At 41.7% G+C, this 16,626-nt stretch overlaps 1 protein-coding gene across 3 annotated transcripts in view; it reads right to left on the bottom strand.

The window, feature by feature from the left end:
- Positions 1-16,626, bottom strand: part of PRDM2 (PR/SET domain 2) — a 112,468-nt gene that overhangs the window by 81,511 nt on the left and 14,331 nt on the right. For all 3 annotated transcript variants that reach the window (XM_063436888.1, XM_063436890.1, XM_063436889.1), the window contains exons 2-3: positions 1,369-1,431; positions 65-182 (exon numbers count right to left, since the gene is read on the bottom strand). In XM_063436888.1, coding sequence (XP_063292958.1) covers positions 65-182; positions 1,369-1,377 — 127 coding nt within the window. In that variant the 5' untranslated portion in view covers positions 1,378-1,431. The remainder of the gene's footprint in view (positions 1-64; positions 183-1,368; positions 1,432-16,626) is intronic.

Here is a 16,626-nt window from a genome sequence, read left to right as displayed (position 1 = left end):
TATACCTATAGCACCCTACTGTGCAAGATTTAAGTATTTATTATTACACAACTGCATTTCTTACCAAGTCGAGTCTTATCTACTTCAGAAGGTGCAAGTGTCACTTCCTCAGGAAGCCCCCTAAGTACATGTTGAGGCACCTCAGCCAATGTCTCTACAGTTTCTGAAGATTTTATTGCATCCTACAAAATAAAAATAAACAGGGGTGAGAAATTATTAACTATTCTAAACATATGCAAAAAAACAAACACAAAAAAACCCCACAAAAACCAAAAGGACTGTTCACAAAAATAGATGGAGGGAAAAAAATTTACTCAAAAAAGGTTTAAAAAAATAAATTAAAAAAAAGCAATAGTGATATCCTCGGTTTTATGCATAAGCAATATTCCATATAGACATAAGAGGCACAAGTTAGATTCTCAGCTATTGTAGAATTACAACTTCCAAGACCCTTTGTCAGTCTTTAGTCTGCGTTTTTATTACGAATCTTCATAATTTCATCCGTTTTATTGTATTTTGTTTCTCCTTATAAATTTACAAAACTAGTTTATACAGATCAGGACATTTACAAACACAAACATTTATGTAAATGTAGTTTGTAATAATTGTCTGTATAAATTGTACTTTGATTTAATATGCCTACCATGATAATTTGTAGTTGGCAAATAACCCTGTTTGGGCTTTATACTACAAAAGCTCTGTGTACTGCATGTAAACTACCATCTAGGGGTTAAGTACACGTAATTAGGCAGACAGATGCCACAGATCAGAAGATGGAGTCTACATAGTCAAGGGTCAGAGTAAATTTCAAAGGGAGAAGTCTGGCTCCCCACCAGCCGCCACTGGTCACCAGAAGGGCACATGCGAAAAAAGACATCAAAAAGTGATGCCCAAGCGTTCTCTTATTGCATTTTCCAATAAAATGTCCAAGTACACCTGAATGTATCCAGAGCAGCATAGACCAACAACACGAGGTACACAGGATTGCTGCAGAGTTAAGCATTTTTTTTGTATGCTTTATTCATGTACATGTATTTTACAGTTCAATAAAATAACAAATAAGTACAGTAACAAAACAAACCAAAAAAGACGAATATTAGCAGATGCGCTCGTATAATTCATCAAGTTATTGCAATAAACAAAAATGGCCAGTCTGATTCTAAAAAGATCTGAGTAGATGTGAAACTTGTGACATAACCATTTATTTATTGAAGTATCTGGATCATTTTAACCATCCATGATCTCTTATGCATCAAAGTTGTCCAGGTACCCGATATTTCTCTTTAGCACAAACAACAAATAAGTATCTATTAAAAACTTCCCAATTTTTTGCTCTTTATCCTCTCCCCAAATCTTAATAAAACTCACCTGATTCATTTTGCACTCCTGAGGGGTTCTGCAAAACTGTCAACACCTCAGATTAATTGTTGCCTAAAAACAAACATAAAAAAAACAGTTAAACTTAAAGTATTGCACAATATACTAATTAGTGTGACAAAAACTGTAATTGTGACCGGCTTACTAAAAATAAAAAATAAAAGTTTGTAATTATTACAGAATTGATATCTTATCTGATGATACAAGACCCCTTTACTTCCCCTCAGCAGGACTGAAACTAATTTGTTTACTGATTAAATTAGTATTTACCTCTCCAGAGGCCAACAATGTGTCTGCTTGACTTGACACAGCTAATGGCTGCCCTCCAGGCCTCTCTTCCCCTAAAGACCAACAAAATGAAGGCAGCAGCCAATAGGAAGTTTCAAATTCCTATCAGCCAATAGAAAACCATGTTTGTCTTAGCCACAAAGAATTCTGGGAGCCAATAGGGATTGGCAGCACAAATGCTAAACACAGATCTGAACTTTATGTTTAAAGTTAGACAATCGATATATATATATCATTATACATGAATAAATTACATTTTATTTGAACAATCTCGCATGTAATAAACACACACACACACAGGGTATGCAGCCATACCGTCTCACCATTGCATAGCATCACAATTATTATTATTATTATTAATTGCATACATTAGTGTCAACCGCTTGCCAAAATGTGATTGTTATTATTTTCAACACCAAACATATTATGTAGTGATTTGAAGGAAAATTAGCTACAGGAGGTAGTTTCCCATTTAATGTGAGATGGGACATGGACCACACAAGTCGCAGATAAGGGACTGTGTAGCAGACTAATAACACTGAGAAAAATAAGAGAAATATATAGGCTAGAGAACAGATATTCTGGGCTTAGGAGTTTCAGAAATTATTTGAATATTTATTGAAATACCTGTTTAAAGAGAAGGATTTTTTAGAAGCCTTGGCAGATGACAACATATGGCAGGGGTAAGCAACATTCAACTCTCCATATGTTGAGGACTACATCTCCCATAATGTTGTCAAAGCATTATGGGAGATGTAGTCCACAACATCTGAAGTGCCGAAGGTTGCCTAGCCCTGACATAGGGCAAGTGCCCATCTGGCAAGTATCCTGAATGAGGTTGGGCATTTCTGATTTGGGATCTGTTTCACAACATATCGATGAGTCAGTGGGAATGCCTATATCAGTCACCCTCGCAGGAGGCAAGGGACCCTTCCTGGCCGCACTAGCAACACCAACCACAAAACAGGAGGCTTGGCTGCAGGCAGACTCACCAGGGCCCAGGGGAGACATTTAAAGTACACATCGCAAGCGGGAGTGCTGGACTCGGAGTGAGGGTGAGTATATCGATGTGTGTGCGTGTAAGTGTATGTACCTGCTGAAAATAAACTAACAAGCCTAACATTTCCTGGACATGCGTGAGACCACTGGGCAACAATACACATGTTTATATCCATCTTCTAAAAAAATATATGACTTATGATTTATTTAGAAGGCCATAAGCTGATCTTGATTGTCAAGTCTGCCTTGATGAAATTGAATGTACATTTTATATACAAGCGGTCCTCACTTTGTGACCTTCCTGTTTTGCGACCAGCTCTCTAGCGTGGGGACTCAATGGATTCTTTATGTTAGAGAGCTGTTCAATTTCCGCAAACATAGACAAGCGCACCAGAGCAGGGAATCCCTCTAATCTATGTTAGGGGAATTTTCCCTGAACATAGAAAAACGCACCAATGCATCTCTAATCTATGTTTGGGGAACATTCCCCGAACATAGATTTAAGGGATTCCCTGCTCTGCTGCACTTGTCTATGCTCGGGGAAATTTCCCCAAACATAGACCTGCACTGGTGCGCATGCGCCTCACTTACCCCAAATTTCCCCGAACATAGATCTGCACTTGTGCGTATTCGCCTCACTTACCAACCACTTCGTTTTACGAGTTGTAAGTGTAAGTGTCAATATGTTGGAGCCAGTGTTATTGCTACGTACTAGAAACACCTGGGACTTCATCCTAAGGGAAAACCTGATGTAATGTAGCCCAAAAGCTAGTTCCTCAGATGTTTTAAATCTACAACCTCATGATGCCTTGTCATTCTAAAGTCGCACAAAGCATCATGGGAGTTGTAGTTCTACAACATCTGGGATCTACCTTTTGGACACCCCTGCATTACACTAACAGAGAGGTGGGGGATATGTAATGGGTGTCCGCAGGCAGGGTTGAGAAACCTGATGCAAAAGCTTAATAGAAGAATCAAGTTCCCTTTATCTGATGCGAGTGTCGCAATTTCTAATCTGTTTTAATGTTAACACTATTTAATTCACCACACAATAGTCACACACCCCTGACAAAGGCACTATAACTAAATTATAAAAAATTAACAATCTTCATTTAGTGTTGCATTTGGCCATAACAATAGGCTATAGTACCAGATTGCACCCTCACCATCATATTGCACCCACAGCACCAGACTGCACCCACAGTACCAGATTGCACCCACAGTACCAGATTGCACACAAAAGCTATTGCCACAGAACTAGGTAGCACACACACACACGCACAACAGTTGCCACAGTAATAGGAGACACTCACAGCACCAGCTACAGAACCAGAATGTGCCCACAGCACCAGATTGCATCCACAGTACCAGATGTAATGTGTCACAGGCCCAGAGCACCTGATTGCACTCGCAACACTCCCCACAGCATCTTACAAATTCCAGTAATATTAATACTAATGGACCCTGAAGGGGGGAGGTCTCTCTAAAAGAGTCCAGTAGAGGCTGCACTAGTCCAATAGGCCCTGGGGTGGGTGGGAGATGTCTCTCTAACACTCTGGTCCCCATTCACTCTCCGATACCCAGCCCAAGTTGGCTCCTCTCACCTTAATTACTGTTGCTGGCAGCTTTGTCTGGCAAGCGTCGGACTTGGGTTGCTGGTGGAAATTTAGGTGTGCTACACAGACAGGGCCGGTACAAGCATTTTTGACTGCTACCTGTAATTATATGTCTGTCACCTCTTAAGCCTAGAGGGACTAGGGAAATATAAAAATCTTGATGTAAACATATGCGATTTTTAAATGGTATATATATTAAATGTTAAACTTGCTTTGGTTTTTTTTTTACCACCTTACCCCCAAAAAATGCAACTTCACCTGTGTGTCTCTTAACCCCCCCCCCCTTTTGATTTTCGTACCCAATTTTGTGTTTCTTATTCCATGTTTTGAATGACTTACTCCTTTTTGTGTATCTTACCACCAATTTGTGTGTTACATCCCCCTTTATTTCTTAAACCCTCTTGTGTAGCTCTTACATTCCCCCCTTTGTGTGTCATTGTCCCCTCGCCCAGCCCCTGTATGTCTGTCAAAATACTTTGAATATCCTCCTACCCATCACCAACTGTAGAGATCCAGAGCATTACTCCCGTCCCCCCACTCCATGTTCTTTCGGATTCTATATAAACAATAAATAATTTATTGTATCACACAATGAAGCTGTTGAGGAATAACCTCTTCAAACAATTGGAACCAAGTATTTTACAGCTTCTGTCAGAGCATCTGTTCATTATATACAGTCAGGTCCATAAATATTGGGACATCGACACAATTCTAATCTTTTTGGCTCTATACACCACCACAATGGATTTGAAATGAAATGAACAAGGTGTGCTTTAACTGCAGACTTTCAGCTTTAATTTGAGGGTATTTACATCCAAATCAGGTGAACGGTGTAGGAATTACAACAGTTTGTATATGTGCCTCCCACTTTTCAAGGGACCAAAAGTAATGGGACAATTGGCTGCTCAGCTGTTCCATGGCCAGGTGTGTGTTATTCCCTCATTATCCCATTTACAAGGAGCAGATAGAAGGTCCAGAGTTAATTTCAAGTGTGCTATTTGCATTTGGAATCTGCTGCTGTCAACTCTCAATAGGAGATCCAAAGAGCTGTCACTATCAGTGAAGCAAGCCATCATTAGGCTGAAAAATAAAACAAACCCATCAGAAAGATAGCAAAAACATTAGGTGTGGCCAAATCAACTGTTTGGAACATCCTTAAAAAGAAAGAACGCACCGGTGAGCTCAGCAACACCAAAAGACCCTGAAGACCACGGAAAACAACTGTGGTGGATGACCGAAGAATTCTTTCCCTGGTGAAGAAAACACCCTTCACAACAGTTGGCCAGATCAAGAACACTCTCAAGGAGGTAGGTGTACGGGTGTCAAAGTCAACAATCAAGAGAAGACTTCACCAGAGTGAATACAGAGGGTTCACCACAAGATGTAAACCATTGGTGAGCCTCAAAAACAGGAAGGCCAGATTAGAGTTTGACAAACAACATCTAAAAAAGCCTTCACAGTTCTGGAACAACATCTTATGGACAGATGAGACCAAGATCAACTTGTACCAGAGTGATGGGAAGAGAAGGGTAAGGAGAAGGAAAGAAACTGCTCATGATCCAAAGCATACCACCTCATCAGTGAAGCATGGGGGTGGTAGTGTCATGGCGTGGGCATGTATGGCTGCCAATGGAACTGGTTCTCTTGTATTTATTGATGATGTGACTGCTGACAAAAGCAGCAGGATGAATTCTGAAGTGTTTCGGGCAATATTATCTGCTCATATTCAGCCAAATGCTTCAGAACTCATTGGACGGCGCTTCACAGTGCAGATGGACAATGACCCGAAGCATACTGCAAAAGCAACCAAAGAGTTTTTTTTAAGGGAAAGAAGTGGAATGTTATGCAATGGCCAAGTCAATCACCTGACCTGAATCCGATTGAGCATGCATTTCACTTGATGAAGACAAAACTGAGGGGAAAATGCCCTAAGAACAAGCAGGAACTGAAGACAGTTGCAGTAGAGGCCTGGCAGAGCATCACCAGGGATGAAACCCAGCGTCCGGTGAGGTCTATGAGTTCCAGACTTCAGGCTGTAATTGACTGCAAAGGATTTGCAACCAAGTTTTAAAAACTGAAAGTTTGATTTATGACTGTTAATCTGTCCCATTACTTTTGGTCCCTTAAAAAGTGGGAGGCACATATACAAACTGTTGTAATTCCTACACTGTTCACCTGATTTGGATGTAAATACCCTCAAATTAAAGCTGAAAGTCTGCAGTTAAAGCACATATTGTTTGTTTCATTTCAAACCCATTGTGTTGGTGTATAGAGCCAAAAAGATTGGAATTGTGTCGATGTCCCAATATTTATGGACCTGACTGTATAGTTAGTCCGAAATTCAATAAAAAAATAGTTATTTTAAAGAGAGGCTAAGCATATGCAATTTTATGCGCACACTTACAGCCAGATATAATAAAAATATTTTTTTTTTTTAGAAAAATGCATATAGAATGGTAAATATCAGGTCTAGTCTTAAGTGTCAGTTTATAAATACCAAAAGTATTATAAGCACTTGTTCACTGATCAGCCACACATTAAAAGGAACATTTTAGGCACCCAGACCACCTCAACTCATTGAAGGGGATGGGTGCACACAGTCCCAGGTCCCTTAACACTGAGCCATTGCCGCGCATGAACTTTAGGTCTCCCCGGCCGACTGACGTCTGTGGGGTAGTGCCAGGAAAGAGAGTTTGTTTTCCTGGAACTATAGTTTCCCTTTAAAACCAACCTGCCTATTATCATGTAAGTCCCCCTAATGCTGCCAAAACTGCTCTAATGCATCAAGGCATGGACTCCACAAGACCTCTAAACGCATCCTGTGCTCTCTGGCACCAAGTCATTAGCAGCAGATCCTTCAAGTCCTGCAAGTTGCAGGGTAGGGCCTCCATTGATCGGATTTGTTGCTCCAGAACATCCCACAGATGCACAATGGGATGGATATCGGGGAATTTGGAGGCCAAAGAAATACCTTGAACGCTTTGTTCCTCAAACCATTACTGAAATATTTTTGCAGTGGGACATTATCTTGCTGAAAGTAGCCACTGCCATCAGAGTATATCATTGCAATGAAGGCGTGTACCTGGTCTGCAGCAATCTCTAGGTAGGTGGTACGTGTCAAAGTTGCATTCACATAAATGCCAGGACTAACTGTTTCCCAGCAGAACATTGCCCAAAGCATAAGACTGCCTCTGCCAGCCTGCCTTCTTCGTACACACCCAGCCATCCACCTGATCTATAAGAAAATGTGATTCATCAGACTAGGCAAGATCACAAGCAGTGGTGATTGTTTTTTGACACTAAGCCCACAGACAGAAATAGCCTCCTGGAATTCAACAGTTTCAATTCCGAATGGACTATGCGTTCATTACCCCATAGTCAATTCATCAGGGTGGCCAGAAATATCTACACAATCACAGCGTCTCAATGAGATGTGTGACAATACCACCACACCACTACACTACTTGATACGGAGAAGGAGAGAATACTTGAATTGGAGAGAGATTCCCTGTTATTTCCTGAAAAGCGTACATTGAGTGAGCGCACTAGCATACCTTTTGTATCTACATTTAATGTACACAGTAATCGAGTGGCACACATTGTTTGTAAACACTGGGGGATCCTGAAAATATCCTTTCCAAATATTCCAGAGTTTCAAGCTATTCCCCTTTTTTCATATAAAAGACCACAAAATATTAGGACATAGCTGACATATGCACTTTAGAGTAAAAAACACAACGATTTTTGTCCACACCAGTTTGTGACACTTTTCCATTCCATAATTGAAGTTCCTGTAACTCCATTATTAAGGGTGATTGATTTTTTTCAACCTTATGATGGTCGTTCCTATAACATAAAAGTTTTTTTCTACGTGTGAACCGACTTACATATTCTATATTCTCAAGTCTTCTCTACGTTGGGGAGACCAAAATGAAAGTCCGGGAGAGACAAACATAAATCCACAATCAGAACTAAACAAAAAGACTTGCCTATTCCTGCTCATTTTTTAGAACGTAATCACAACATATCACAACTACGTTTTGAAATAATAGACCATATACCACCACTTAGGAGAGGAGGTAATCAACAAAGCCTACTTAAAAAGAAGGAAGCCTTTTGGATTTATACGTTAGACACTCTATGGCCCAAGGGACTCAATAGAGAATTTTCTCTCACCTCTTTTCTGTAATTCCTTTTGTATACATTTTGTCTGGAATCAGATTGATTATTTTTCCTTTTTAGTGGGTTTGACTGAGAAGTCTCAACCCCAGTTTGTGTCCACCAGGATTGTGGCGTTTTTTACATGGGGTGAATTTGACTCCTCAGAATACACAGTGTCTAGTTGCCTATATAATTTTTACATATTGTACATGACCCATTTCAAGACGATAAATAAATTGATTTTGTTTAAACACTAAGATAATGTTATATTGACAATGAATCAGATGAGAAGCTGTGATTTCCCTAGATTCGAACATTTATTTTAGATATATTCTTCTACAAACTGTAGCATATGATTAAGATTGCCCTGAATGTTCTAGTTAGTTTACTGGAATAGAACTTTTAGATTGATGCATTATGCCTTTAACATTAAATCATATTACCTTATGCCTTGTCAAATTCCATGCCATATATTCCAATGTTTAGCCATACTGCTTCATGCTTTGATAAACTCCATGTCATGTTTTACTACTGATATTATGTATGTAATTTAGATACATGTGTTTTTACGTTTGTTGATGAAATAATTGGTTATGGGGTTATATATGCACATTTGCACTTTGTTATCCATATGCATGATTAAGGCTCTGCTGAGCCAAAACGTCACACTTTCTGTGGGGTGGTTCACCTGTTAATAAAAATACCATCCTTACTATTGGAGTGTTGCCTGCATTTACTCTTTTTGAAGTGAGTGAGTGAGTGTGTGTGTAACTATAATATTTTGATTTTGAGATTTTTTTATACTACAGATTAATAGTTCATATACTCCTCTTTACATACACAACATTCACATTAGGTCATATTTATTTGAAAAATATTCTTGACTACCTTTGATCAGGCTTATCAGGTTCATTCACAAAGCTGGCTAGTAAAGAAACTTATCTTTACCAAACCAGTTTTCTAAATGGGGAGTCACTAATTGGCTGAGAATGTCAGCTGACCACTCTAAGCCAATCAGTGGCGCACTTGCTCGGCAGCACTCCGCACTTCCTGAATCTGAAGGTTCAGAAGCCAGTTGCCGCCTGGGGACAGGTCCGGTGCAAGGATTTTTGGGTACATAAGCGAAGAGGCAATTTTACGCCCCCCACCCCCCCCCCGCCACTCCAACCCCCCTCCTCTAAAAATAACTGTAACGGATCCACTGGCACCCCGAATCTTCACCTATGTGCCTCTTAACCAACCACTCTATCCTCCCCGTCCATTAATGGTCCCCTCCCTTCCCTGTCCCTTAGTGTTCCTCTCCACCACCACCCCCTCCCCTCTTTTCCCTCTCCCTGGTGTTTCTCTCCCCTCCCCTCCACTCCCTGTCCCTTGGTGCACACCCACCCCCATAGTGGTCACACTCCCCTTCCTGGTGTGCCTCCTACCTCTCTTTTAGCATTGCAGAGTGGAGCAAATCCTCTACAGGAGCTTCAGTTTTCTGTACCCAGCTGGACTGACAGGAAGTGCTTTCTCAGTGAGCACCTCCTGTCAGTCTGGCCGGGTACAGGAAACAGAAGCTCCTGTACTGCTCTCCGTTCCACCACGCTACACTCAGTGGTGTATACACACTAACAGTCACACACACTCAATGACAAACACAGATTCACTGATCTGACACACACTAATTTATTGACAAACACGCAAACACACTGATTGACAGACACAGACTCAATGGCAATTATACTCTCACTGATTTGACACAAACACACACTGACAAACACACTCATACACTCACATGCAAACACATTCATACAATCACTCACAGACACACACACAAATTATTAATAATTAATGTCCACCCAGCCTTCCTACCTGGAGAGCTGGCGTGGATCTGTCCCTGGGGTCCAGGGGGGCTTCACTGTGGCGGGCAGCAGAGTTCCTGTCAGATGCGGCGAGGGAGCTCTAACCTCTTTGCTCTGCTCCCTCGCAGGCGGTCTACTGATGCCGGGAGCGGAATAGGACGTCATAATCAAATTCCGCACAAGGGAGTAGAGAAGTTAGAGCTCCCTCGCCGCATCTGATTAGAACACAGCCACGCTGGGGGTCCAGAAGGTGGCCTGGCAGGAGGGAGCGCTTCCCTCCTGCCGGTCACTGAAATCTTGCCGCCCCCCCCCCCAGAGCCGGTGCACCCTAAGGCGGCCGCGTGATGGACGCGCCGGCCCTGCTGGGGGGAGCAGAGGTGAGCACTGAAGGCAACGGTTTAACCTTTGAAGTTTAAAATTTTAGGGGGCCTCATAGAAAAAAAGGGGGCCTCATAGAAAATAGCAACTTAATTTAGATGCAGTTGTTTTGGTGCCTGGAGTGTTACTTTAAAAAAAAAATCTTCACTAATGGCTGGCTTGTGCACAGAATGAGTGCTCATGGTGAGGAAAACCCTTTTATAGACTTTCCCACACTATGACCGCTTTCGCTTTGCAATAGGAGTGCTCTGCTTGGTTTGCTAATTTTCCAACCAATGAGAGCATTCTGATGGCCAAGTCTCGAGAAGTGAGACTGAATACGGACCACAATCTGGTTTAGTAAATCTGTGAATTTAGATTTAGAATTCAATCATTCGGTGTTTAGTGAATAACCCTGTAGGTATCCCCAAAACTGGGAGATCAGGTAACTAAGATAGGATGGTGAGACATGACCCAAAAATCAGGAATGTCCTGCTGAAATTGGGACAGTTGCAAAGCCTGAATTTTAAATGCAAAAAATTGTTTACTTGTTTCAATAAACACCTCCCTCATTTTAAAATATTAGTAAACGTTCCTGAAATTTCTTCATACTGCCTATATATCACCCAACACACATGCAATGCCTCCAACACAGGCGGCCATTTTCCATTGTTTTCACACTTACCCAGTAAATCAAACTTTATAGCACAACCTTTTCTCTCACGCAAAATAAATACAATTTCCTGAATGTTACAACCAATTTTTACCATTTTGCTCGGTTAGACCATCTAGCGGAAATAAATCACTTACAATTACATCTGCTTTAGCTATGAAAACAATAATCCACACCTGCCCCACCACCATTATTATTACAAAAATAGCATTGTTCTTTCATATGGAGTGACCAAATACCATAACATAACACAACACTCTTTCTATACCATCATTTTTTCTTTGGTTCTATACCATCAATAATAATCTCAGAAACTGTTAGATACAATGCTAGTTAATTCCCCTACTAGTTTTCTTCTGGTTTCCACCTCCTCATAAGAAGTCAAAAATGTTTTCCCTATATCAACCTTGGTCTTTAAGTAAGCTTTACCACAGAGTGTATGCATATTTAAGACCCCCAATAGTGACATTGCCACTTGGGGTGCAGTGGCCCAGGGTTGCAGCAGTGGTGAGTTGACATATTCGATCTTCAGCTCCTAAAAACATCATCCACCAAGAGCCCACATTAGTGCTATATACTCTTGCACATGCGCAAGAGTACAACACTAATGTCTCTGGAAGATCTTGTGAGACCGGGTATCTTCACAGATATTATCTTGTGATGAGCAGGATAACACCTTATTCTCACAGCCATATTAAGATATCTTTTCATCGAATTGGAATGTCAATGAAATTCCAAAGCATTGTATAAGAGCATTTTTTTTTTTTAAAATAAAGATTTTATCTTTATGATACCTTTAAAATTGTAGGTGGGGTGGGGTGGCTAACAGCGCGCTGTAAAGTGATTAGTATTGTTTAAAATTACTGATGCCTGACTTTCTATGTACACCCTTTGCATTTACGTATAAAACACAAAAATAAAAAAAATTAAAGGAACCCTGTAGGGTCAGGAACACAAACCTGTATTCCTGACCCTATAGTGTTTAAACAACCACCTAGCCCCTGGTCCCCACATGCCCTCCTAAATATAGCAAAATGTTAATTTTATTGCAGTCTGTTGCTGCTGGCTCTGCCCCTGATCTGCCTACTTGGCTGACAGAATCAGAAGTGATTCTCTCAGCCAATCACAATGCTTTCACATTGGATTAGTGGAGACTGTTAAGGAGGTAGATCAGGGGCATAGCCAGCACAAGTCAAATACAGCCCTTGCCAATCATCTCAAGTTTATGCTTTGAATATTTCTGTTGTACTTGGAGCAGGGTACCAGAATAGGAAGGGTTACTCTAGCCAAAAACAGAGTTCTTTTAAAACACTGGTTTATGTTTGGAGTAATCCTTTAATAAACCAGCTAAAGTAATTTTAGGAATACATATGGCAGTTTACATAACAATGACATTTAAATAGGATGCTCACACTTTCTTCTTATTGCACAACATACATACTTCTGTATCCCGTGCTTGGCCTCGTGAGCAGTGGTCCTAAAAAATATTAAAGGAACTCTATAGTCACCTAAATTACTTTAGCTAAATAAAGCAGTTTTAGTGTATAGATCATTCCCCTGCAATTTCACTGCTCAATTCACTGTCATTTAGGAGTTAAATCACTTTGTTTCTGTTTATGCAGCCCTAGCCACACCTCCCCTGGCTATGATTGACAGAGCCTGCATGAAAAAAAACTGGTTTCACTTTCAAACAGATGTAATTTACCTTAAATAATCGTATCTCAATCTCTAAATTGAACTTTAATCACATACAGGAGGCTGTTGCAGGGTCTAGCAAGCTATTAACATAGCAGGGGATAAGGAAATCTTAATTAAACAGAACTTGCAATAAAGAAAGGCTAAATAGGGCTCTCTTTACAGGAAGTGTTTATGGAAGGCTGTGCAAGTCACATGCAGGGAGGTGTGACTAGGGTTCATAAACAAAGGTATTTAACTCCTAAATGGCAGAGGACTGAGCAGTGAGGCTGCAGGGGCATGTTCTATACACCAAAACTGCTTCATTAAGCTGAAGTTGTTCAGGTGACTATAGTGTCCCTTTAAAAGGACTGGGATGGTTTGATCTCATAAAGTACAATTTGTTTGTAGTTGCCCCCCAGTCAAAATATGTAATTTCTCTCCATCTATGGAAGAGTGGGGTTTTTTTTCGGGTTTTTTTTTGTGTGCAAATATAGCAGTGGGTGTTACCCTTTGAGAATGAGCAGGGGTGAACAATGTGCTACCAAATAAAAGGCCTGACCGGGAAGCTGAACAGACATGCTTTCTGTGAGCTCCCCGAGCCTGAACCCGATTTTCGGCGGAAAACAGTGGGAAAATCGCCTAACTCAGAATCCCACCGCACCTCACCTTGATATATGGAGGCAGGGGTACCGGGGGACACATCGCCTGTTCAAATGCCCACTGGGAAACCGGACCGGAGGCTTGGGGCCTACACCATGCAGAGCGGGAAAGAGACGGCCGCTCTCCCGGCTCACCTAACACTGCAGCACCCGAAGTATTGGGCCTCCCCCCCCTTAGGACCGGTGGGGGTTATCCCGGTCCACGCCAGAGAGTACCACATGCATACATGGACCGCTAAGATGGCAGTTACTTTAATCAAACCCCCAACCAGCAAACCGCTACTGGCAAGATGGCGACCAAAAGGGCCACGGCCACGTGTGCTCGAGACACAAAGAAGTCTGACCTCGAGGCCAGACTGGACGAGCTGTTTGCCAGATTCTGGAGGACAATAACCTCCAGGGAGCAACAGGACAGGACCTGCTACAATCCTACCGGCGATCCCCCAATGAAAGGGCTCACCTCCTTGTGCAAACAAAGCCAGTGGACGGCAAAACCGAAAAGCATGTAAGCCCAAACGACTACCATTGCTTATAACAGCGACCCATCAATACCGGGGCCCGGCAAAACTAAACCTACATGAGAGGCATGAAAAGGCTACCCTGGAGCAGCGACACACTACGGCAAACAGGGGCCGGACAAGACCGTGGGGTCCCGGGCAGATCACGCTGCAACTCCCCTACAGACGCCACACAGAGGCGGACCTGCGCCCAGGCATATCTCGGAGGCGACACCACAACGTGCAGCAAACCACCCCACACAGACTTTCACTGGTTAGCTGGTCTACCACACAAGAGTGGGGCTATAAACTAACCTTCACAAAGAACTTCCGCAACGACCGAAGAAGAATGCACACATATCGAATTACAGACAACGGAGAACTCTAATTACGGCAAGAGAGCAAATATGTACCTTGATAATCATTTATTGTTTTATTTATTTCCCTTTTTTTTTTTTTTCTCTTTAGCTGCATATCTGCCTTATAACTGTAACTAAGCACCACATGCACTGCCAGCCCCTTAATCGCCAACTAACCACTATGCTCAATGCCTTGCAGCACACAATTTAATTCGGCGCACAGCTCTGTCCACGCCAGGGACCACAGGGGGAATTCCACGCAACTACATACCGAGCTTCTCTAAATATAGCCTCACTGCCTTGTTCCCAAGGTTAGCCAAACACGTTCACCAGTGTGACTACTAATCTATAGCCGTAACGACCAGGAGGGCTCTAGTAAATCACTAGCTCATGCATAAGTAGACATATCAGCCTGTTAGGATGAGGTTCGACTCAACACGCTACTGACCTATGCCAGCCATGTCATTACATATTCTGTAACCATACCCCTTGCTGTTGCCACTAGCAATAACTAACCTGCTGACTTACACTGACTTGCTCTAAAACATGTGGTAATTCGCTCGCAGCTTGAATAGCTCTTGACACAGCAAAACAATCACCTGTTTAGGAAATTAAGCGAGATCACTCCATGTTATGTTAAGCAAAAGCCTACACAAATTAAAGCTATACTGTTGCTATCCTTATATATAAAAATGTGCCTGTTCTACCTTGTACCTCTATATTCAACTGTTCGTACTGTGATAGAGGATTGCCTTTGGGGTACCTCACAAGCAACTGTTATACGCTTATGCACTACAAAAAAAAGAATAATAAAAAAAAAAGGAATAAATAATTTAATACATATGCTTTTAGCAATTAGTAAAGAGTTGAAGCTAAACTGAACTAGACCATGTACAGTCCCTGACACAGAACAAAGCATTGAGGAATAGGAATTTTAACACCAGAATCAAATAACATATTGGCTCAATGCTTTGTTTTTCAAGCAAGACCCCTGTGGAGCACCACTGGTGCTTTTGGGCTCCTGTCCATTATCGTTTACCCAGGCCCCGATATTCATGCACCAGCTTGGCCTCTTACTTTCTTCTTGACGAACAGTCTCCTGAGGGGAAGATAGGGAGTGCAACTTATAATGGTTGCTTTTTATCTTCATATTTAAACGTATTACTTGCAGTGTGCTCCCACAATGCAATGCAAGCCATTGTGAGATACCATGTGTGGCACTCTTTGACAAAGACGACATCCCACAGCAGGAAGCAACTTCAGGATACATTTGCTGTCAATTTTGCTAGCCCAGTGTGCAGACTAAATTGCATATCTCTGCCAGAAGTGGACCTTATCATCCATCTTAAAGAAACAGAGCTGATAGGACCTTTAGGTAGTGTCCTCTGCTACTGTGATTGCTACGAAATATGTTTTCATAGTCTGATACACGGTCATGACACATATGTTAAATGGCTACATAACCGCAGCCTGGCATAATATGTCTGACAATACAAGGTAATTTAATGTCATCCTAATGCTACATACGTAAAACATCTCGAACCATTTTACCTACATGTAAGTGTAGCCTACTTGGGAGCCATGAAATTGCAGAGTATAGTGACTCTTAGTGGTGGATCACAGAGCTTCTCTGTTGATGTAGAATGCAGATAGCTGGAAGAATTCGTAGGAGTTGCAGAACATGCTGAACATTGAAATCATGTTATGACCCCAGGTTCCTTTCAAGGCTATGCCTCTCCGAGGGTCGCTTAGGTCGACTATTAAGAGTGGTTGCTCCCAAAATGCTTAAAGCATCTTTAATTCTGTCATCCAGTCCTGTGTAGATATATATTGATGATCTCAGCCAATCTAATGCTTTCCCACAGGGGACCATCTGATTGAAATAGCCGAGTTTTATTCGGCTTTGAGGTCGGAAGCGCCTCTAATAGCCGTCAGTGTGACAACCACTAAAAGGCATTTTAACCCTGCAATGTAAACGTTGCTGAACCTGCAAAACGGCAAACTGTTACACTTCAGAATTAAAACGAGGGGGACATGGTACCCAGAACACTTCATTGAGATGAAAGTGGTCTCTGGGTGACTATAGCGTCCCTTTGAGTCTATGAGCACTTAGCTCACC

This window comes from Pelobates fuscus, chromosome 11 (assembly GCF_036172605.1).
Source record: "Pelobates fuscus isolate aPelFus1 chromosome 11, aPelFus1.pri, whole genome shotgun sequence".
Classification (NCBI taxonomy): Eukaryota; Metazoa; Chordata; class Amphibia; order Anura; family Pelobatidae; genus Pelobates; species Pelobates fuscus.
Note: the sequence above shows the minus strand (reverse complement) of the source record. Positions and strands in the feature narration are given on the sequence as shown.